Source organism: Plecotus auritus (assembly GCF_963455305.1).
Source record: "Plecotus auritus genome assembly, chromosome: 9".
NCBI classification, from domain to species: Eukaryota; Metazoa; Chordata; class Mammalia; order Chiroptera; family Vespertilionidae; genus Plecotus; species Plecotus auritus.
Window position 1 is genome coordinate 36,099,550 of NC_137783.1, and position 24,007 is coordinate 36,123,556.

Below are 24,007 nucleotides of genomic sequence, written 5' to 3' on the forward strand. Positions count from 1 at the left end.
GAGACATCTGTATTCTAATGGCCGCATTTAAATTGTTCTTTGAAACAAACCCAAACAAGCCCTCTGGGGTCTATGTGATCAAATTAAAGCTTAAAGATACGTCTTTCTGTGAACCAAATGTTGATCCTGTACAAGGCAAGGCTTCCTTAACAAAGTCACACGTTAGAATGTAATAGAGTGCCGATGAGGAGAAATTTCTGTGTGAGAGACATCCTAGTAAGTTATCTTCCACAGGCCTCTCGGCCAAAGGAAGGAACGGGCTGAGATCTGTGTCCTGGGGAAGATCTCAGGCCTGATAATCAGTTCACGGCGGAACTTTAGCGCAGTCGCTGCTCCACTGGCTTACTCGACAGGAAGAAAGCCAGGCTGCTGAATCTGACATACATCTCTCACCTAGACACCCACCCCTGACTCCTCTCTGCTCTCTGGAGCAGGCCCCACGGAGGCACAGGCTGGAATTCTTGTGCCTCCAGCTAGCAGCGAAGACCGCCTCTTGGTTTTTAAGGAATAAACACTCTTGTAGATGCCTCAAGTGTCTATTTTTTTTCTCTCAAATATGCTATCATCATTCCTGGTAGGGAGAGGAGATGATGTCTTTATTAGGAAGCTGTACTCTGCCTGAAATAATCTGACGTGCAAAAGATAAAGCAACCCTTCTGGCGTGGATACCAGTTCTGGGAAAAAAATGTTTATCTGGAGCCTGAAGGAGCTTTAGTAGTGTCACCATAGTTGGAGGAAATTCCAGAGCACATCTGGCTCAAGATCAAGCACAGGGTACCATGTGTGCGAACAGAGAGTCTGCTCGGTGCCTCGAAGTAGTTAGTAAAGTAGTTAATAGGGCTGATGTGTTTTTTAATCCAAATGGTTTTCAGAGGATAAGAATTTCAGAGAGAATGGGACACTGTCAGAAAGAAATCAATGAAATTCAGATGTAAGAATAGTTAAGGATAGTTTTATATAAACTTTTGAGACCGAATACTCTTTATTCTACTCAAATGAGGAAGCTATACATAGATTCTTTAATGAGGATGCCCCATTACTCTGTTTTTATAGTTTTTTAAATTATGAAATTATAGACCTTCGTTACAGAAAAATCTCAAACTTTTCTTGAAATGACAATACAACTGTCCACAGCAAATTGGCCCGAAGCCTTGTTAGCGCCCTGGATCTAGTCAGCAGCAGAAACAAAAGCAGGGTGCTGCTGTGGAAACACTGCCCACATGCTCTCAAGCAGTGTGTTCTGACATCCCCAGCACTAGCAGACCCTGGTCTCAGACCCGGGCTCCTCGGCCTGTGGAGGGGCTCGGAGGAAGCTCAGTCTCACCGCCCACACTACGTCACCAACCATGTAAGGCCAGGGCACCCCTGACCCAGAACAGGAAATATCCTTGCAGAAATGATCTGGTTCTGAGGCAGGCTAATTCCCCAACTGCTGGGTTTCTCTGCTGACTAAGCAGTTTTTCCAAGGTGAATGTGTTGCTTATCTTCACAATCACCTTACTCTCAGAGTTGGGGGTGGAAAGGGGAAGGAGGAGGTAGCGGGGAGAGAGAGGAAAATCCCAATGAGAGAGAAATGCTGACACAACTTTCTCTGGTTAACCAAAGGTTGACTCTTATTTCAGCCCATTTCTCAGTGGGACAATCGGGGGGCTTGATGATACACTTCAGCAGATAAATGCATTGCATTATTTTTTTAAAGTAACTGCAGAAAGGCTCAAAAGTTACCAAGAATGTTAAGGCAAGGCCTCTGTCTTTCAACAACCTCCTGTCTTCTGCTGATTCTTTCACCCTGTGAGTACACGTTTCCTTGGGCTGTACCAGGGCTTGCTTACCTGCATCTACAACTTCAGGTGCTCCCTGGCTTTAAACAGACATAACCCAGGATTAGACTAATTCACCAACACATGCGAACTCAGCCTCTCTACATATCACCATGCCTCCTTTGCTCACCCCAGGAAATAATTCTGGGAAGGACATTTTCCCACCTCTCTTTTTGGGTTGAAGGAAAATGGTCACCTTTCTTCATTTCCCCCATTCTCAGCATCTATTTTTATGCAGTGGTGTTCATCATCACACCCAGTAAATGTCAGAGCCATCCCCTTCTACATCTAACAGGATGTGGAGAGACCTTTCAGAGCCTTTGTTAAAATTAACCAAAAACAAACCAACAAACAAGCAAGGAAGCAAGGCTCCTAAGACCAGTGCACACCTTTCGTCATCCATTTCCAAGCTGGACTCGCTCTCGGAGAGCTGTCGACAGAGGGCTTCTCTCCTCTCCATCTCCCTCTGCAGCTTCCTCTGCAGCCGCAGGTTCTCTTCCCGCATGTGACGCTCCTCCTCCAGATACTGCGCCATCTTCTCTGAGTCTGAAAAGCCAGAGTTCTCCATGAAAACGTGGCCCGGGCACTCACACACAAACTTTGACCAGGACACCGGCGGTCCAGCTCCCAGCCTACAGATGAGAACTGTCTCAAGCCAGGAGTTCTCACTATCCCATACTTTAAATCTGGATTTCAAGTTTACCCCGAGTACCGAAGTTTACCGATGATCTGCATTTAGAAAAAAACACAAAAAGCGGCGTTGGGAGTTCAGGCATCTTCACCCCCACTTCCTTGCCCTCTAAGGGGCCTGAGGTGGACGAGGAAATGGTGGAGGTGCAGCTAAGCCTAAGTCTGGACTTAGCAGCTACCAGAGCTTCCTGCATTGCTGGAGCTCCGAGGGGAGGGGCCTCCATCAGGGAAGCAGAACCAGCCCACGGGCTGCCCTCTGGGCACCATTTCTGCTGCCCTCCACTCCAGACACAGCGTGGCAAGTCCCCTACGGAGCCATCACACTGTCAGCACACCCACAGAGCACTGTGAGCCAGTGAGCTACAGCACGCTCGCTAACGGTTGTAATTCCTTTATAAAAGGACAAACTGACATAGTAAACAACTTCCATGTTTCAAATAAGATTAATTTTGAGTGTGTGTGTGTGTGTGTGTGTGTGTGTGTGTGTGTATGTGTGTGTGTGACTCACTCACAGCCTTTCCAAGTCAGAGAGCAGGTAAAGACCTGCACGCAGCCCAGCTCCTGGGATGGCACCTTGGTTATGACAAATCCCCTTCCTGAGGAGCTGGCCATACAGGGGTGGGCAAACGTAGGTTCACATGGTGGGCACGTGAAACAGTTTATTCTTGTGTTAGCAGTTAGTAATTATTATATTATTTATTTCTATTACAACTGTAAACCTACTGCTGCCCACCCCTATCTGTTGAGGTCTCCACTCCAGCATCCATCTCCCAGCCAGAGCTGTGTAGCCCCAGGGCAGAAACTGGACCTAGTTGATTCTCTCTCCCAGATATCTGAAATGCAGAACTGACACCTTCATGAGGCTCTAGAATCTCCTTCTGCTGAGTCCCTGGTTCGCAAGCCCCACCGTTGTGAGGTTATTCTGGGCACCATTCTGGCACATTCCAATAAATAGTATCACATGATCTTCCCGCTCTTTTTCTGGTTTACCTCAGACAGAATCTGTTGTTACTAAGGAACCAAAATAACCTTACACAAAACTCAGTGTCTACCCATCTTCCTGCTTCTTCTTTTTCCCCGTCTTAGCCATGAGTTTGGAAAAAGTAAAACCTCAAAAAAAAAAAAAAAAAAAAAAAAAAGAGCGGGTAATATCTACTTCACTATTCTGAAAAATAGCTCCCCAGTCAAAGTAGCCATGATCGCGCCTGAGAGAGTTCTAAGATTATTGCTCCATATTTTCAGCCCATTCCAAATTTAAGAAGGAAGGAGCTGAATGTCACATTGGCCATTTCCCTGCCACAAACAGACCCTATTTCAACTCCCAAGTCCATCAAATTAGTTTCAGTTTTAAGCAACTCTATGAAGGTCTGGTGCTTTAAGCAAATAATGACTTTTGAGGATAAATATTCAATGATTTCTAAGGCATCATCATTACAGAACACATAAAAACTATTGGATATCCTTATTTTAGAAATTTAAATAAAAACACCAAAATTAATAAACACTATTATGTACACTAAACACTAAATCGCTCCGTTGTTCTCAATATAATCAAAACCCTGCTGCTTCATCCAGTTGCAAAAGTCCCTTTAATTGAAGGCATGCTGGGAAAATATTTACAAAGCACACTTTTAATATAAACGATTTAAATTACTTCATCCCAAATATGCCCATGTGCAGCACTTCTCACCAGCGCTCCAGGAAGCATTAGATTGGCCCCTTGGAGTACTTATTGTTTCCAGAACCAGAAGGGCGCTGTCAGAGCAAGTTGCCTTTCTTTTCCATAAATAGGAAAGAAAGCTTCGCAGAACTGAGGGTTCATGAGACTTCAAGAATAATCAGTTAAGAGGAAACAGTTTTTCAAAGGAAATGGCAATCCTTTCACATCTGGGGAAATCAGCAGGGGGAATCCTTAAACAATAATCTACAGACAAGAAAGCCGGTCAGCAGGAGTGATGGCTGGAAGACTTCCTGGCTGTTCAGCAATTAACAGAGAGGCCAGCATTGGCCAGTGTGGCTCAGTTGGTTGGGTATTGTCCAGTGCACCAGAAGGTTGCAGGTTTGATTCTCAGTCAGGGCACATGCCTGGGTTGTGGGCTTGATCCCTGGGTACTGGGCGTGCAGGGGGCAGCCATTTGCTGTCACAGCCTCACACTGATGTCTCTCTCTCCCTCTCCCTTGCTAAAAATCAGTAAACTATTACTTAAAACAAACAAACAAAAAACCCAGAGAAGCCAGAGGCATAGAGAAGACACCAACCAGGTCCAAAACTTCTGGGTGTTACTGACCCAGGCACAGAGAGATGTCATTCCTTGGGTGCCCTCTGCTGGCACACCGCCACACCTGATTTCAAGAGACTAGACTTACTTCCAGAAGTCAGCTCTTACCTTCCCTCACGCAGAGCTCCCTAAGACAGTTTATGTTCTCCCTAAGACAGTTTATGTTCTCCCTTACGAGCCACAGTTTATGCTCCCCCTATCTTCAGCCACCTTGCAATACCTAGTCCAAGATAGTCAACCGAGAGTGACTTCCAGTCAGAGTCCAAAGAGGTGGTTTCCACATAATCCAAAGGTGACCTACACAGTCTGCTTTCACTTTCAAGTTTATGGTTAGAAAATACCGACGACGCCCAGACCCCACCCAAATCAATGAAATCAGAACCTCGAGGAGGAGGACTCTCCACTGGTCTATTAAAAACTCCCCAGGATTCCAATGTTCAACCAGAGTTGAGAACTATTGGGAGAGAGCTTCGAGTTCAGATACAACTGGACTTGGAGGATAAGGATGAGTGAGGTAGATGGATGAGAAAAAGTTATTAACTCATCCTCTAAACCCAATCCAAACCACTTGCGAGCGGCTTGAGGGCCACTCGCAGCTGTTCGGTTCGGCTTTCTCTGTCCTCACACTGATGAGTGCCTTTGTTGGTATCTGTAGTCTCTTCAAAGACCAAATAGTGCAGAAGGAGGGAGATAATGGGAAGGAAAAATGCTTCCCGAATTTCTTCTAAAAATGTTGTCTGGGACACAAGGCAAGTATACATGAGAAAGAAACACGCATGATGGCACCGGAAAGAATTCAGAAAGGTGCTAAAGGACACCTGTGTGCCCAACACACCAACAACTCAAACACATCCTGAAATAACTAACAACTCCTTGACTTGTTTTCATGAAATGTATTTAGTGGTTCTCAACCCAGGGTATTTATCAGCATTACCTCCATTAAAAGAACAGAGGGCCAGCCAGGCTCTACTCCTAGAGTAAGGCTAGAGACCTGTATCGAGTTAGACAGAATAAAGGACTCCCAAAGATATCCAAATCCTAATTGGTAAAGCCTGGGAATATGTGACCTTACGTGGCAAAAGGAACTTTGCAGATGCTATTAAGTTAAAGACCTTGACATGGGAATTTATCCTGGATTATCTGGCTGGGCTCAATGTAACCACGGGGTCCTTATAAGGGGAGGCAGAGTCAGAGTGAAAAGGAGGTGTGACAACGGAAGCAGAGGGGGAAGTGATGCCAATGGAACTAAGGGGCCATGAGCCAAAGCCTGCAGGCATCCTCTAGAAATTGGAAAAAGCAAAGGAACGGATTCTCCCTCCAAGCCTTTTCCTGCTGACACCCTGATTTTAGCCCTGTGAGACCTCTTCTGAGCTTCGGACCCCAGAACTATAATACAGGCATCGGCAAACGTAGGTTTACAGTTGTCTGTATGGAAAATGATGCAATAACTAATAAATAATACAAGAATAAACTTTTGTTTTACGTACTCACAGCTGTAAACCTACTTTTGCCCACTCCTGTATAATAAATTGTGCCATTCTAGGCTACTAAGCGTGTGGTCTTTTGTTACAGCAGCAATAGGAAACTAGCACATTGTGTTTTTTAAAGGTTCTTGATGCACCATCCCAGACTGAATAAGAGCTTACAATGAATTTTAGAAAAGAAAACCAAGATAAAAATCACTGAAATTTACCCTCGAGGTGTTCTTGAACAGTAATCAAATGTGTGTACAGATGTTCATTGTAGATATGGCATCACAAGCAAAAAGGGTCTTTTGGTATGGGACTAGTTAAATAAACTGTGGTATAACCAAATAATCAAATACTGAAGCTGCCTTTTAAAAAAGAGAGTAAGACAGCTCTATAGGTTGGCAAGGGAAAAGTTATAAGATATAGTAAGTGAAAACAGAAAGATGCAAAAGAGTATATTCATTGTACTACTATTTGTATTTTAAAAGTTTATACAAACACATATACCTGGAAAAATGTATAAACAATGGGTAACTGCACCCAGTCAGTGTGGCTCAGTGGCTGAGTATCAACCCAGGAACCAGGAGGTCATGGTTCCATTCCCGGTCAGGCCAAATGCCTGGGTTGCAGGCTCGATCCCTAGTAGTGGGTGTGCAGGAGGCAGCCAATTGATGATTCTCTCTCATTATTGATGTTTATCTCTCTCTCTCCCTCTCTCTGAAATCAATAAAAACATCTTAAAAAAAATTTTTTTTAAATGGGTAATTGTCAGAATTGGGTGGATGGGGATCAGAAATGAGAGAGACTTATTTTCCCCTGCATACCTTTCACTACATTGCCTATTTGAACAAATAAATTGGAGCAACCCAAAAGCAGAAATAGGAGAGACCCACACAAATGCACAATGATCTCATCAAGTATTCAGAAATCTAGTTCCTTTGACTTCCAACTCAACACTCCCACCTTTTCCAAAATAATAAATATAAATTTCAAAAGCCCTTATTCAAGTGCCATGAACAAATGTTATCTATGGCTAAAATTTAGCAGTAAGGAAGATAAACACTCTAATCTCTGAATTAATGCACCCCAAATATATTGAGGTCTCCTGCAATATTTTGTTAGCACCATCCTAGAGATGGACGCAGGGGAGAAGGTTAACAATACTACCTGTGATTCTGGACCCTTCTGAAATTATTTGAATTATTTTTTAGAAGTATTCTAAACTAGCTGCCTGGCCCTACTATAATAATTTTTAAAAATAATGTATTCCAAGATGACAGGCTAAACATGTATTGGTAATGAAATACAATACGAATTTGATTAACACATATCAAACCGTAAATGTTGGCAAAACCCTTGGTACTTGGCAAGTAGATTAATTCTGCAGACAGAAGACAGGGAAACTAGAGGCTACATACGCTGTAACTGAGCAGCCCTCAGCTGCTTCTTCAGCCTCTCCACTTCATTCTTTAAAAACCGGATGTGGCGCATCATGTTTTCTGGAGAGTCGATCTCCATGGAGATGTCTCTAGGTGATGGGGGAGCTGAGACCGGCTGGTCTAATTTCTCTTGCAGGATTCTTTATGGAAAAGAAAAATTCCAACAATGAGAAACTGTTTGCCTTTGAAAGACAAAACAACATACTAGCCAGAGGGCTTGTTTTAATAGCAAGCTCCTGTAATGAATGAACTGCAGAACCAATTTACAGGGCTGCTTATCTCCTCTGCCCATTGCACATGAACTTCTGGTCACCCTTACCTGGTATTCGGGTCAAAGGGCAGAGCTGAAGGACCCACCCTCCTTTTCCTTCAAGTTGCCACTGGTAATTAAGCATTCCTAAAAAAAAAAATCTCTAACATTTGCTTCTAAGTAGTATGTCTGGCATAGAGAAGGCTCCAGAGTTATCTACTCACTAAATGTTTGACATGCTGGTTGAGGACATGGAGATACCAAAGGAATTTCACTCTCTCAATGCTTTCAGTTGAAGTTTATGAACTGTGCACTATCAGTCTCTGTGGATGGTGGCATAACATAGAGACGTATAAAACTGCCTGCTGAAAAACGAAGCTAAGGGCATGACAAACTGATGAGAGGCCCTTTGCTCCTGGCCATAGCTAAGGCAAAACGTTAAAAGCCAAACAAAACAAAAATTATTAGATTAACAATTGGTAGTTCCACCTTCCCCACTAATTATCGTTAAGCACATAAAATGCTTATTTGTTATATTCAACAGCTTTTGACTTATAAAATGTCAATTTCAGATTGCTCAGCCCAATAATCTGCAATAATTTGGTGCTGATTGCATTCTGCAAAGGAAGACTGAATGGCAACAGACCTCCATGTCCCCTTTTATAGGTTGCTGGGGGGTTTTGGTTTTGTTTTGTTTTTAACTTTTACCTTTGAGTTTTGCTCAAGGGCTCTAACTGAGCAAACCAGTATGTTAGATGTTGTAATGGTCCCTACAACATTTATTATGTTAAATCATTTTTCCTAATTCCATCTATTACTATAGCTACAATAATGCAAAACGCAGCCACATCTTGAATATTTCCCTGTAGATATACAGTGCCTCTACTTGCACTTTTCTTAAAAGTCTGTGGTATGTTTCTATTTTGCAAATCTTGAGATGAACTCAGAATGGTTTATGGATCCATCCAAACCCAATATTTACGGCAAAAGGACTCTGGTTAGCAAACAAAAAGGTCCTCGTGAAGTGGATTAATGAACATTTTCAAGAAACTCCCTTTCTACACCCATCCACACATCCCACATACAGAACTCCTCGCCATTCTTCAAGCCCGGCTCCAGCCACCCAAAGTCTGCAGCACTTAGAAATAAGGGCCTGACAGTACCTTGCACAGAGGGGTTCAAGAAATGTTTGCCTGCCCTAACCAGTGTGGCTCAGTGGATAGAGTGTTGGCCTGCGGACTGAAGGGTCCCAGGTTCGATTCTGGTCAAGGGCATGTACCTTGGTTGCGGGCACATTCCCAGTAGGGAGTGTGCAAGAGGCAGCTGATCGATGTTTCTCTCTCATCGATGTTTCTAACTCTCTATCCCTCTCCCTTCCTCTCTGTAAAAAATCAATAAAATATATTTTTTTAAAAAAGAGAAATGTTTGCCTCTGAATGACATTTCACATCCATGTACATGCATTTAACGCAAAGAATGCTAACCTTAAATATGTACGAGCATTTCTTTGCAGCAAACAATTAGATGGTAATTTTTCTATCGAAATCTCAGTCTTCCTAACAAAGTACATTTTATAATATATAATAACTACAGGCACGTAGTACACATGCTATGCAGTTTAGAAAAGAATTGGGGAAGCCAGTTCAATCAAGTAAAAAAGCTGAAACTATAGCCATCCTTCAGAACAATTTAAAGGTGAACAATAGCACCTTGACTGATTTCTTCATAGCCTCTGACACCAAATGGAAAGAAATTCTACTGGGCCAGTGCGAGAGAAGTGTAAAGAGGTGACCAGCATGAAAAGAGGTCAGAAAGCTTTCAACGTGTTTTTCCTTTGACAAATTAAATGATATGCATCAACCATGGAATTAAAGGTCCCATTGTTATTCTTCAGTCACACCCAGAACAGCACCCTAGTCACATACGCAATCCCATATTGAACAGTAAGACTAAACAAACCGCTTTTCAGCTTCAAGTTTATCCATTCTTTTCCAGAGACGATTAACTAGTGCTTCTTGTTCTTGCTCCAAAGTATTTTCAAGGTCAATCTTCTCTCGTCTCAACTAGAGGAAGGAAAAGAAGTTTTACTGAGAATAGCAAGCCACTTTAACTTTGATAATTAGATTTCTTGATTGGACCATTATGACCCCTTTACTTGGAGAAATTGCAAAGAAATGGCCAATTTTCTAGCACAGACACTTTAAATGCATCTAGTTCTTACACTCTTGAGAAAACCAAGGCAGGTTCATTCTTTGATGTTAAAGCTTAATTGCTGTCTGGTACATCACTTGTTTCAGCATTTATTCAAGGCACATGGAAAATCTTCCTTTAAGAGAGTTTGGGGGGAGTTCTGCTTACTAGTCATACCAGGACTTACCTGAATGTTTGTACCCCCATTATGCCCCCCAGTCCTGCATGTAGTTCAACATTAAAAGATTACATTGACATTTATATAAATACCTCAAATATCCATATTTGTCAATGGGTGCACATAAATATGTCCCAAGATATAAAAATAGGCACAAAATTATAAACACCAAATTCACAGTACTGGTTACCTCCGGGGAGGTAGAAAAGAAGGGAACTTCGATTTGAGGAAAGGTATGCAGTTGTGGAGGGAACCCCAAACTATTCTACTTCATAAAAAGAAGTAAACTGGGAAAATTCATTTAACCAATCAATATTGAGAAATATGAAAATACTGAAAACAATGCCAGACACTGGTTAATAAGGAAGTAGCAGGGAACCCAGAAGTCAGAAATGTCTGCCTTCATGAACTTACATTTTAATGGCGTCAGGATAGTAAATGAAACAAATAAATTACATATTTGGCAGAGGCTGAAAACAATATGAAGAAAAAGGCTGGTGAGAGGGCTAGAAAATGCAATGATCAGTAGACTTCACAAGGACAAGTAGAGGGAATGTGCTGCATCATTTGTTGTACTTGTCTATGTATTTGAGATATTAAGTAATTTTAACAGGAAGTTTCTTTAAAAGGAGAGAAAGGCTATGTGACTGCCCCTATGCTGTCCCTGCAACCAAACCCAATTCACCTTTTCCATCACTGAGTCAACAAATTATTTGTGATTGCACAGCTGCAAAAATGCCACAGTAGCAGATTTCACGTTTCCTTAGGAGGTCATAGAGGCAAGCTCCTACTGATCAAAGATACCTGCATATGCAATAAAGTGAGACCAACACCATGTACAAAATGTAATCTTTTAAAGTAACCAAAGTAGACTTTATCCAGCACGTAAATGAGCCTGGGTCACAGTCTCAACTGAAAATACAGCTTCAGGATTATTTTCTTTGCATGAGGGGAGTAAAAGGTGGTGGGATGTCAGAGTAAGTCGGATGCATTTTGTGCTGTGAAGCTGGGAATAGGCTAATGCACGCATGCTCCTCAGAATGTTAAACAGTTCCTATCTGAAGCAATGAGAAAAGACCTGGAAAGCCTCATAGAACTCTTATACAACCTAGTGAGATTCTATGCTGACGACATTTTTGGCCACGCTTTAAAGTATGATTCATGGCCATTTTTTCTAAGGCATTTGCCTGTGAAGGACCCTTTTCCTGTGTTTGACTAAAAGCATGATAGTGAGTAGTTGGCAGGCAAGAAAAAACTCAAGTAAGGCATCGTTTTGTAGTAGGGAAACTTATGTCCAATTACGTTTCATTTTGGAGTAATCATACACAGTGCTAACCAATAACTCTGAACACCCACAGCTGTCTTTGCCTATGGATAACTTACTAGACGTGTGGCTCTAGCAGGTACTCACCTGCTGTGAGCCTCAATGTCCCCATCTGTGAAATGAGACGGTTGGCCTAGATGATTTCTGAGGGACCTTTCAAAGCTATCCATTCTATCATTCTCCATCAGTGTCGGTCTCAAGACGGCAGCTGTCTTTAGTCTGGGCTGGCTCAGCCACCGATTTTTAGAGCTAGAAGCAGTGAGACAAATCATCTAAACCCACCATTTCATTTTAGAGCTGAAGGAACATAGGATCTTAAGGAGAAAGTAGGATTTGGGGTAAATGATGCTATGGTTTGGGAGCCTACCTCCTTTGCCAAGAATTCTTGGGAGTAGCAGAGTAAGGGGCAGCTTCATGAGTCTGAGAGTTATGAGGACACGGAGAAGAGAAAGAGAGCAGGACAAACAGGTTGAAAATGGACATGAATCTCAGCTTCTGTGGGCACCAGCTATCAATTTACTGCCCGCTTCAGCAAACTGAGGCTTCCTGGGGGTGAAACTTAGGATTGCTTTACCAATTTGCTCTCCTAATTCATTTGCATGAAGTGGGGCCACTCAGGAGGCTCCAGCTCAGCAGCCTAGACTTGGGTGTTTCATTACGCGGACTGGAAGCGCTATATGAGTTCGTATTATTTAGCCCCCAAAGAGCAGGGTTTCTGGATTTGTTTCTTCAGCTCTAAAAATCTCAACTTTACAGCATTGCTGGTGAGTTTTGATGGACATTAAGGGGCAGAGAAGTTAGAGGGAATGGTATTATTTATGATTACGATGAACTGCCCATTAAATTCTTTATCAGACTTGCCCTTCCACCTCCTGCTCATTTATTTTCACAACCTATACATTTAGAGCCGAACACAGACACCAGTTCTGCCAATTCAGGCAGAAGGAGATTTCAGGTGCTTCTGACATTGTCCGGATGCCGAACAAATCCTCAAATCTGGGTGAGTATATGCTAAGTTTACAGGCTAAGTCAGAAATTCGTGCTTGAATCACGACAGCAGCCCAGTGGCGCATTGCTCTCACTATGCTGGTCTCTATCTGTAATGCTCTCCCCTATTCCCTTCCTAAGAATATCCCGTCGTTTTTTTTATTCAGTGTTCATGCAATAGGCATCTGCTCATCCATCGCCACACATCAAATTCTCAGGCTAACCTGAGCCCCTTCTGCCTGCTTTTTCTGGGAGCATCGATGGATATAGCTGATTTGTAAACATACACATTTGAAAGACTGCCCTGTAATCAAGTCAGTTCAATGGACTGCCAGATTCTTTATTTCTCTTCAGTAGCTCTCCTTCTCATTACAGGTTAATTAACCTCAGACCAAGGGTTCTTATTATGTTCCCAAAATAAATACAGAGCTCCTTTAATGGATAAACTTAGTGTGTATAAATTTAGCCAACTCATCTGAATTCACAGCCCTTCCTGCCTCTGTGTCTTCTCAGTGGTCAGATACTGACCTCCACCAAAATAGCAGAAAAGAGAGGGCGCAGCTGAGAGATGGCTCCCCACACTATCGGATTTCTGCCTCACGGTAGCCTTTTCCCATTTAAAGAGAAGTATGATGCTGGCTGGGGTGAAGGGAGAGGTGGGGGGAAGGGGTGCTTGGCGAGAACATCTGATGAGATGTTAGCCTCACCACTGTACTCAGCCACAGAATTCTGAAAGGTTTTAATGGATCTTTTCAATCTACTTTGAAAAGTTTTAGTCTAACTACCATATAATCATCATTTCTACGAGAAAATATATTCCAAACACCTGACTTGAAAAACAAATTTTGGGGTGGAGGGGATGAATGAAAAGGGGAAGGGATTAAGATGTACAAATTGCCAGTTATGAAAAACAGTCACAGGGATGTAAAGTACAGCACAGAGAATATAGTCAATGATCTACATATATAAAAGCCTAAGCGACGAAGAGTCGAACAACTGGTCACTATGACATGCACTGACCACCAGGGGGCAGGCACTAAACACAGGAGCTGCCCCCTGGTGGTCAGTGTGCTCCCACAGTGGGAGTGCTGCTCAGCTAACCAACCTGTCTGGTGGCCCACCAGCCCGGTGGCAGCCATTCACTCCCTCAGTAGTCCTGCAGGTCCAATCTCTGGAGAACAGGCCAGGCACTGACAGACCGGTGCTGCCAGTACAATCCCAACAGTGCTGCCAGCCTCCTGGAAGTTGGCCTCAGGCACTGCCGTCACTTCCCCTCCCTAGACGCTCCACAAGGAAGAAATGATATAAAAGTGGCCACCAGGTGGCTCCCGACAACCAGTACGAACATCAGCTGGAGGGATACGGATTCCTGGGCCAGCAAGGGAGTCCCACCACCCACCTGGAGGGCAGATCGAGTCCTGCCCTCCCCCCCCCCCCCCCCCCCCCCCGCCTCACAGCTGGCCAGTGCAGCTACGGCAGCACGAGCCTCTCCTGATCAGGACTGGGCACAAGCCTGTGGCAGGCACAGCGGGGCTGGGATGAGTGGAAGCAGCAGGCAGGAGTGGCAGGCGGCGTTGGACTGCTGGTTTCAGCCCAATCCCCACAGGCCATGCGGAGGGACCCCACCTGTGCACAAATTTGTGCACGGGGCCTCTAGTGTTATAATAACAATGCATACTGTCAGATGGGTACTAGATTTAACAGGGTGATCACTTCATAAATTATATAAATGTCTAGTCACTATGTTATACACATGAAATTAATATACTGTGTATGTCAACTGTAATTGCAAAAAAAAAATTAATTAAAAAATAATTTTGGAAAGCAGCCTATGACAACAAATCCAAGATAATAAAGAGAGGGCCCTGACTGGTGTGGCTCAGTTGGTTAGAGCATCATCCTGAGCACCTAAGGGTTGTGGGTTCGATTCCCAGTCAGGGCACAAACCCAGGTTGCAGGTTCGATACCAGTTAGGGTGCATATGGAAGGCAACCAATAGATATGTCTCTCACACACTGATGTTTCTCTTTATCTCTCTCCCTCCTTCCCTCTCTCTCTAGAATCAATGAAAAACATATCCTTGAGTGAGGATAAAAATAAATAAATAAATAAATAAAAATAAAAGAGAGGCGGAAGCCCGTGGAAGGGCTATCATATAAACTGAACTCAGACACACAGATTGTGACAACATAAGTAAAAAGCACTTAGGATGATGATGATATAAGGAGTGTTCCTGATGTTTAAAAAAGAAATAGCAGAGTACTCTCAAGGACCTACATTAATCTAATTCATAGTTGGCTATATATATATATTTTTTTAACAGAAAGAGGTAAATCCTAAGAAAACAATTGGGTGATGGGAATTAGCACAACAATCTCCCCAAACCTTCCAGGTTAGGTAGTATCTGACGGCCATTAAAAGTTCAGCCCAATTTCCTATCAACTTATTATGTAATATCATAGATGTCCAGAACGGTGACTGTGGAGGTTTATCAGAATCACCTGGGAAAATAAAAAGCACAACATTAAGAAAACAACTAAATTAAAGTCAGAAAAATGAACACAGTTTTTGCAATGGACTGAATGTTTGTGCCCCCCAATTCATATGTTGAAGCCTAAATCCCCAATGTGATGGTTTAGAGGTGGGGCCTGTGTAAGGTAATTATGTTTAGTTGATATGATGAGGGTGGCCTCCATTATGGGATTTCTAATGACCTTTCTAAGAGTCATGAGAGACTTTGCAGTGTGCTGTTCCCTCTCAGGTGAGGACGTTAAGGAGAAGCTGGCAGTCCGCAACCCTGAAGATGCCCCTCACGGAACGCCATCAAGCTGGCACTGATCTCAGACTTCAGGACTCCAGAACTGTGAGAAACAAGTGTCTGTTCTTTATAAATCAGTCTGCGTTCTGTGGTATAGCAGCCCAAGTGGGCTAAGACAGTTACGTTTCTAGTAGAGACGGTAAAAAATCTTACTTAGCTCATTCCATCCTACTTTGCCAATACATATGAGCTAATCAAGGTTTTACGTATTGAGTCCTCACTTAATGTTGTTGATTGGTTCTGTAACTTTAATCAAAACAATGTAGGCTAACAGATATAAACAAGAGTTAAGTTCCTATGGCATCTCATTAACATTATAAAGGTCCGACGGTCATCGAGGACCTGCTCTACACAGGAAAGAAGTGACTAACAAGATTCATGAGGGAGCTATTGAAACAGATCATGTGCAACTGACACAAAAAGAGCTGAGAACAATGCACAACCGTCCTTGGTCCCTGGCAAAGCCTTCACACATTAAAGCAACAGAGGCAAGTAAAGCAAACCTTAAACACTGCCTCGGTTGGCATATGTTCAGGCAATCAGTGGAATTTTGCTCAGCACTGGCAATTCTCCTAGGCTAGAAAACATCTGACCCTTACCTTCTGGCAAAAAATTTTTTTTAAGAAATCAAGCAGCCAATTTGTGTTACAGATGAGGTAAGACAGGTGTTCCTAGACCACAGAGCCCCTGAGGTACCTATTGGATTAGTCAAGCCGAGGCTGGTTTCAGAATTAAAAACAAGTTCTAGGTCATCACAGTGCTGAGCACAGGAAGAGCTGATGGAAGTTTGTCAGTGAAGAATAGGAGAAAAGGAAAGAAAGGATGGTTACGTTCAAGTGTAGGAGGCCGAAAATTACAATTGAAAAGCAATTTATCTATGTATCTTAGAAATATACTGATAGAGGAAAAAAACATGCAAAAACATCATAAAGAACTACTTACACAGCAAGATAAATAGGGTTGTCTTTTGGATGAAAGTTATATTGGTGATAATTTATATTCCTACTTTTTCCTACCCCCGCCCACTTTTTAAAAGAAATTTACTATTTTTAATAAAAGAAAATACTTAAAGATATCTAATCCTAAAAAAATGACAATTTCCTAATATAATTTAGTAGTAAAACCCCTAATTTAGGATGTTCATTTACATATATAAAATACAGAATAAGCCCATATACTCTCAAAGGATAAATGACAGCTTTCTGGAAGACTCTTGAGAATTTCCCATATTGCCCAGAGTTAAACTTCTTTACCCTAGCTTACAACTGTTTTCTTCTTAAAAATTATGTTTTCCTATAAAAATTAGATTTGTTCTTTGAAATAGATATAACTTCAGGATAACATTAATATGTGAAAAGGACACTATTTCATAGTTTATCAGCTCAATAAATTTTGCTTTGTCGTTCAGTGATGTTGAAAAATGAAGGCCTTTTTGAATTCCCCAGACTTATAATTACTCAGATTTATACAGTTTCTGGACTTCAGTTTTCATCACAATGTTAAACAGATTTGATGCTAGGTTTATAATTCTAGGGGACTCTTTTACCAAATAATTACCATTGATGGAAAGCAGGTTTCAGCATCTTGGATGGACATCCTTTCACCACATCAAGGAAAAGTCCTTGGAAAGAAGTCATCGAGTGTGGATTACAAATACACTATTACATCAGGGGCTGCTATCTGTCCATTACCTAAAATAAGCTTCCTTCACAAAATAACATTAGGGAAACTCTTCTTAATGTGCTTTATCTAAAAGGAAAGCTCTTGGATAAAAGAAATCAATTCTTTCTAATCATGACCATACCCATCCTACTTCTTAACATAGAGTTGTTAGATTTATGACTAACTTTCATTCACTAGCCATGGTTCAGTGAAGGGGGAATGCCTCTTCTAAATCATCAACCAAATTCTTATCTTGGTCATAAAGAAATAGACTTCGTTGATTTCGAAATTACAAGCAACTAGGAAGTCTGGGTTTAGTATCTCTGGGTTTTATTACCAATGTCCTCCAACTGAACAGGCAGTCTCCACCCCCAGTGCTTTACCAGAAATGCACAGTCGGATCATGATGAGGTTCCTTTTTACAAAGGAAACACATGTTTAATATTTTCCCAGCCGTCGTGTAACATCGTCTGTACAAATCGATCCACGTGGCAAGTGGTATCGGATGCTTCAAAATAGAGTCTGGCAAGATGGAATACAGTGAGTCTTTGTACTTCATTGAAATGAGGTCCAGGGAAGGAATTCTAGGGATTGGGGGGGCGGGGGGAGGGTAGGTAGGTGGTGGTGGTAACCACATCATGTAGAGATACTTGTCTGTGTCCCTGACAGAGCTCAGAGTCTACTTTCAAAGGTCTGGAGTTGGGACCCCTCGGTTGGCTTCATGACCTCCTGACAGCTCCTGGATTACAAAGCAAATCCACCGCAAAGCGAGCCTGCTGGAGCTTCGGATACTGCCCAGTGCCCCAGTGTACCTACTTCCAGGGCACCAAATCCCACTAACTTTTCAGCTCTGCGCTGAGGCGTTTCCCCCTTCCCAACAAACAGTAGGCAGAAAGCTTGTACCCAAGTTTCTCAAGTTGCCCAAACACCCTCAAAGATTTACTACAATCAAATTTCCACCGAGCGGACTTTGGGGTTGACTATGATTATGTCTGGCTGTGCCCCAATGCAGTGCATCTGAATGTGCACACACAGGTTATTACATTTTACAAAAAAAAAAAAAAAAATTAAAAGCAGGGCAGCAAATTATAATACACTGTTAAAGAAAGGAGGAAGAAGAGGAGGAGGAGGAGAATGAAGAACAAATATAAATAGCAGTTGTTTGGGGAGGCTTGTAGTCTAGGTAATGTTTTATCATTTTTGTACTTCTATGTGTTCCAAAGTTTCTTGAAAGAGCAAAAGATTACTTTTAAAATGCAAATGTTTAATAATAAAGATTCCAAGACTTCCATAATTTCAGATCAGTATTTGAAATCAAATTTCAAAGCAAGCATAGTGCTCATTAAATTTCATGCCCTAATGCAAGTGAAACCTCCAGGAACATGGTTGTTTTTTGAAAAAAAAAACACACACACACAATAAAACAAAAAAGGCACACAGACACCAGCAGGTGCTGCCCAGAGCTATTACAGCAGATTTCTCCAACTGCCAGGGGCTACAAGGGCAGCTGTTAGCGTGAATAAAATGCTTGAAAACCCAGTTTGGTCACACTACCCATGAATCTAAGAAATACTTTGTTCCACACCAACAAGAACAAAAAATCAACCAAGGACACAAATCTGAACATGAGCCACTGGCCACTCAATTCACAGCTCAGTCACCAGGACATACAGATTATCTATGTAACTCACTGGAGTCAGTCGCTGCAGCTACTAAAATAAGTAGCCTCTGCCTTGTATGTAGACTGGTTGTGATGTCAGTTTGGTTTGTATTTTGAACAAACTAACTTCCAGACAAGTAAGGCAGAGCCCACCTGGTAGCCTTCACTAAGAACACTGTTCTAAGAGCTAGAAACCTAAAACTTTCCTTTCTTCCTCATAGAACTTAAAATATACCATGTTTCCTTTTAGAGAGAGAGAGAGAGAAAAAAAAAAAGAACAAAACATAAATCTTGTCCTGAAGATTGCAAGTCATTATTTGAAGCCCCAGCCTCTGTGACTTGGTGAGAGACATTGGGCCAGTGGACATGGCCCCTGTAATGCCCCCGGAAGCCAGAGTCTTGTCATCCTCCGTAGTTGGCTGATGTTGTCTGCTGGCTAAAGGTAATCACTGGGCACCGGCCAGCAGAGGCCTGCATGTGCCTTGGTGCAGCTCCGTGGCAGCCTTCTGCATGACCCTCACTATATAGGCAAGCTCGTGCCCTCAAAGACCCCATACACAGACTGCCAAAACCTCCCCCTCCACTTTCCTTGTCTGGCAATAAAGAGAAGGGATTCAACTTCAATCTTCTTCCGGAGTTCTTTTCTCTGTTCTCAGCATCTCTACTCCATGCAGTAACTGCACTCACTTTTTACTGCTTTCTCCTCTTCCATTTCTGTCTCCTCTCACATCCCTGCTTCCTTGCAACAAGTTGGACTTAGCTCTGCCCAGCCCATGTGTATCAATTAACAATCAATCAAACCCAGTGCCAAGGAGCTCCAGGTCCTCCTCAGTTGGTATGAGGACCGGTGTTGCAATGGGAACACTGCTCCTCTCCACAACAACACTGCACAGAGCATCATCGCTCGTCATGGTCCATAGGTTCACTGGCCTCCCTAGACGAGGCTCCGTGAGGCCAGGGACCTTTCCCAGCGGTTTGTGGCAGATGGCAGGCACGTAATCAAGGTGTTGAATTAATGCAGGATGTGTGCATTACAGGTGCACTGACCGCAGCATGGACAAAGAGAACGTCAGAGTGGTGGGGTCACAGGTGACATCTGAGCACAGAGATTCATAAATTAACAGATAACTAAGTGAAGGAAGGTGGTGAGATAGTTGAGGCTCAACTAATATGCATGAACATTTATATAATATGCCGTCTACCATAGACATTAGGTGGAATCTTTCATTATTAATGGTAGCAGCTACAGTTTTTGGAGCACTGAATAGATGTGAGTCACCAGGGATATGGTGGTGAGTTCAACATTATGCTTTCCCTCCTCTACCTTCCAGGGAATTTAGAGGAAAGACACAATTTGTTTAACTGTCTGCTTATTACTATTTGTGTACCAAGTGTTACAAGAGAAGGACTGAATGTTAGGAAGTACTTCACAGCACAGACCCCTGAGTGACTGGGGGAGGGGCATCAGTCAGATGAATGAGGATGGGAGCAGGAAGGATAAAGGAGCCTAGGCAGAGGAAATAGGTCCGCGAAGATCTAGGGCAGGAAAGCACTGGGCACATCAGAGCATGTTTTTCAAACTGCAGGTCACAACCCATCACTGGATTGTGAAATCAGTGGAGTCAGTTGTGACCTACATTTTGCTAAACATGAAATAAGGTTGAATGGAAAATCAGTGCAAAGCACATACGGTTGTTTGATGAAACTTGTCCTGGTCACATATACAGTTACAAAAACATCAGTGCACTGGGTTGCTACGTAAACTTATTTCGGGCTGTGTAGTCTACACTGCAACCACTGTGCAATATGCATGGAGCTGCACAATGGAAGATTAATCCTCCCAACCAGCCTGGCATTATGTCTGTTTCACAACAGAGACCAAACTGCTTGCCTGAGATCGCCCAGCTTATCCAGATGGAAGGAAGCTTTGAAGCTAGAGAAGAATCTCCCAACTACACAGGCTAAAACACTGTCAGTACACATGGGTGCTAATGAGTGGAATTACCATTCCAATTCTGAATCCGACCTTTAGAGATGGGTATCTGTGCTTTGGAAGGAAAGGACCTCTTGGACAAGAAAACAGACCCCAAATGACAGGGCTAACTGAGAAAACGACCCGAGGGTGTCTGGTACATGGCAGGCAACCCGGCTCCTCACGTTAAGTGTTTGCCGGATTGCACCGCCAATTCTCCACTAACTGATTCCGGTATTTTTCTATTGTACTACCTAAAAAAGGGTTAAGTATGCAGTCCACCTGTTTCTGGCTGCTGTTTTCTTCTTTCCCGTAAGATAATTTTCTGAGCACAGAAGGCCCTCACATCTGCTGAGCTGAACTTCATTTAATAAATAAATGAATGCATGCCTTTTAATGCTAGTTACCCTTCTCCAGAGAAGAAAAATCCTTCCTAGTTGGCAGAAATCATTCAGATCAAGATTTGTTGACACAGAGAATATTCCAAGTTCTAAATGTTCTTACCTAGAAAAATGTGAATACCAAATAAGTGACTGACAGTGAACACATATTTGAACAAAAGTCTTTAAATCAGGGCCACCACCAGTGTTTGTTAAGAGCCCCCAGGAGCACTAACGTCCTGTTGACTAGATTAATCCAGTTCATTAGACCAGCGGACGGCAAACTGCGGCTCGCGAGCCACATGCGGCTCTTTGGCCCCTTGAGTGTGGCTCTTCCACAAAATACCACGTGCGGGCGCGCACATACAGTGTGATTGAAACTTTGTGGCCCATGTGCAGAAGTCGGTTTTCAGCTCTCAAAAGAAATTTCAATCGTTGTACTGTTGATATTTGGCTCTGTTGACCAATGAGTTTGCCGACCACTGCTAGACTAATACTATCAGTGCAGCAAAGGCCTCATACTTTCACATTATTCTGAACATGCTTTTCTACATTATTTTCAGAATGCTAAATAAATGCCCAAAAGGTAGCTAAAATAAATGATTAAGAACTCCTTAGCCGTGCATCTTGAGGAACACCTCCTGCTCCCCGTCTGGGTTTCCATTTCTGAAAAAGCAGTGTAAGCAGGTTAGGCCACTTACAAGCCAACTGGTCGATCATCAAGCGGCAAGTCACACGATGCCACCTCCACTGCTTTTTCAGAGGAGAGGGGAGCAGGAGGCTGTTGTTCCAAAGCCTGGGAGGAGACCCGATGCCCCTGCCTCTGGGTTTTCTCATGATTTCCCCACTGCCTCTTGATTTTAGTTTTCCAGATCTAAAATTCTGTGGATTCATATATTGCAAAACACCAACAGAACATACCATTTATAGCACAGAGACCTTGATGATGAAGCTTAACATTCCCTACTTGAAGAATGAAAGGATCCCAGACTCTGGGCCTAAGAGAAAAATATATCTGACTAATTAAGTGTCCATGCCGAAGGCCTGACTTTTGGAGAGAAACTTACATGAGGGCCTTCTGCCTTGTGAGGTAACTGGGGCCTACTTTCAAAAAATGCCCAAGACTGAGTCTCAAACCCTGTTAAGTTCTGCTTTACAGGGAGTGGGCAGGAGCCCACTTAAAAGCCATTACAAATCCAAGCTACACCTTTAAAACAAACATGTTATGGCCAACACAAACCCCTGGTAGAAGGCCTTCCAATATTCCTTCCGCACATGCAACCCATTAGGTTCAAAATATGAATTATTTATAAATTAACAGCAGCATCCAACTCATGTTGAGTGCTTACATAGCAGGCATTTTGTGAATCACCTTACACTCACTCTCATTCATGGCATCTAACATAAGTTTGCTACCATTGCCATTTTATAGATGAGGAACCTGAGGCTCAAAAATGAACTGACTGGGACAATGGGATAGCCACACGCAAGAGAATGAATTTGGACCCCTACCTCACACTATACATAAAAATTAACTCGAATGGATCAAAACCTAAATGTAAGAGCCAAAAGTATCAAACTCTTAGAAGAAAACATAAGGATAAATCTTCATGACCTCCGATTTGGCAATCGATTCTAATATATGACACCAAAAGCAAACGCAACAAAAGGAAGAAATGGATAAATTGGACTTCACCAGAATTAAAAATGTCCATGCTTCAAAGCACATGATCAAGAAAGTGAAAAACACACACAGAATAGGAGAAAATATTTTCAAATGATATATCTGATAAGGCACTTGGATCTAGAATATAAGGAACTCTTAGAATTTAATAATAAAAAGATCTCTAAGAGACATTTTTTTCTAAGAAGATACACAAATGGCGGGTTTCAACATCATTAGCCATCAGGGAACTATAAACCCGCAGGAGATACCACTTCATCATCAGTATGGTGCAGCCACTTTGGAGAACAGTCTAGCAATCCCTGCAAAAGGTAAACAGAGATACCACAGCAATTCCACTCCTAGATATGTGTCTAAGAAAAATGAAAACAGGTGCCCACACAAAAGATTGTCTATGAATGTTCACAGCAGAATTACTTATAACCAAATGGTTGAAACAAAACAAATGAACATCAAATGATGAATGTCTAAACAAAATATGGTATGTCCACACAGTGGAACGTTATATGGCCAGGAAAGGAATGAAGTACTGACACATGCTACAACATGGATGAAAACATTATATAACTGAAAGATCACAATCACAACAGAGCACGTACTATATGATTCCATGTATATAAAGTCTCCAGAATGGGCAAGTATACAGAGACAGACAGTGGAGTGGTTCTTGCTTAAGGGGGAGAGGAGACTGAGCAGCAGCTGAAGGGTACAAGGTTTCTTTCTGAGCTGATGAAAATGGTCTAAAACTGATTGTGATTATGGCTATACAACTTCGAATATGCTGGAAACCACTGGATTATACATTTTAAATGGGTGATTTGTACGGTATGTGAATTATATCTCAATAAAGAGGTTACAATAAAAAAGAAAGTGAACTAAGATATTAAGCAGAGGAAACAGGTCACACCTGGTTTCTTAAAAGCACTGTGCCCAGGCCCTGAACACTACACTGACCTGCCTTTCAAAATAGAAAAGACCACTCCTCAGTCACCTGTCCAAATCCACACTTCTTCTGGCAAAACGGGTAGGGCATGAGGCACCTCGAAAGTCACCTTCAAATAGCTTCTAATTTTAGTTTGTCAGATAGAAGAGCAAAGGCATGTACTACACACTAACCATTATAAAGCAGAGGGTAGTGCATGGCTTTGCTCTTCGGGTAATAATGTCTAGGACAGGATACATTATATAACATAGATGACGACATC

At 42.4% G+C, this 24,007-nt stretch overlaps 1 protein-coding gene across 1 annotated transcript in view; it reads right to left on the bottom strand.

The window, feature by feature from the left end:
* The window catches only part of CCDC6 (coiled-coil domain containing 6), a 117,232-nt gene that overhangs the window by 13,441 nt on the left and 79,784 nt on the right, over window positions 1-24,007 (bottom strand). Inside the window, exons 4-6 of the mRNA XM_080643031.1 lie at window positions 9,907-10,010; window positions 7,677-7,837; window positions 2,210-2,366 (exon numbers count right to left, since the gene is read on the bottom strand). Of these exons, the coding sequence (XP_080499157.1) occupies window positions 2,210-2,366; window positions 7,677-7,837; window positions 9,907-10,010 (422 nt within the window). The remainder of the gene's footprint in view (window positions 1-2,209; window positions 2,367-7,676; window positions 7,838-9,906; window positions 10,011-24,007) is intronic.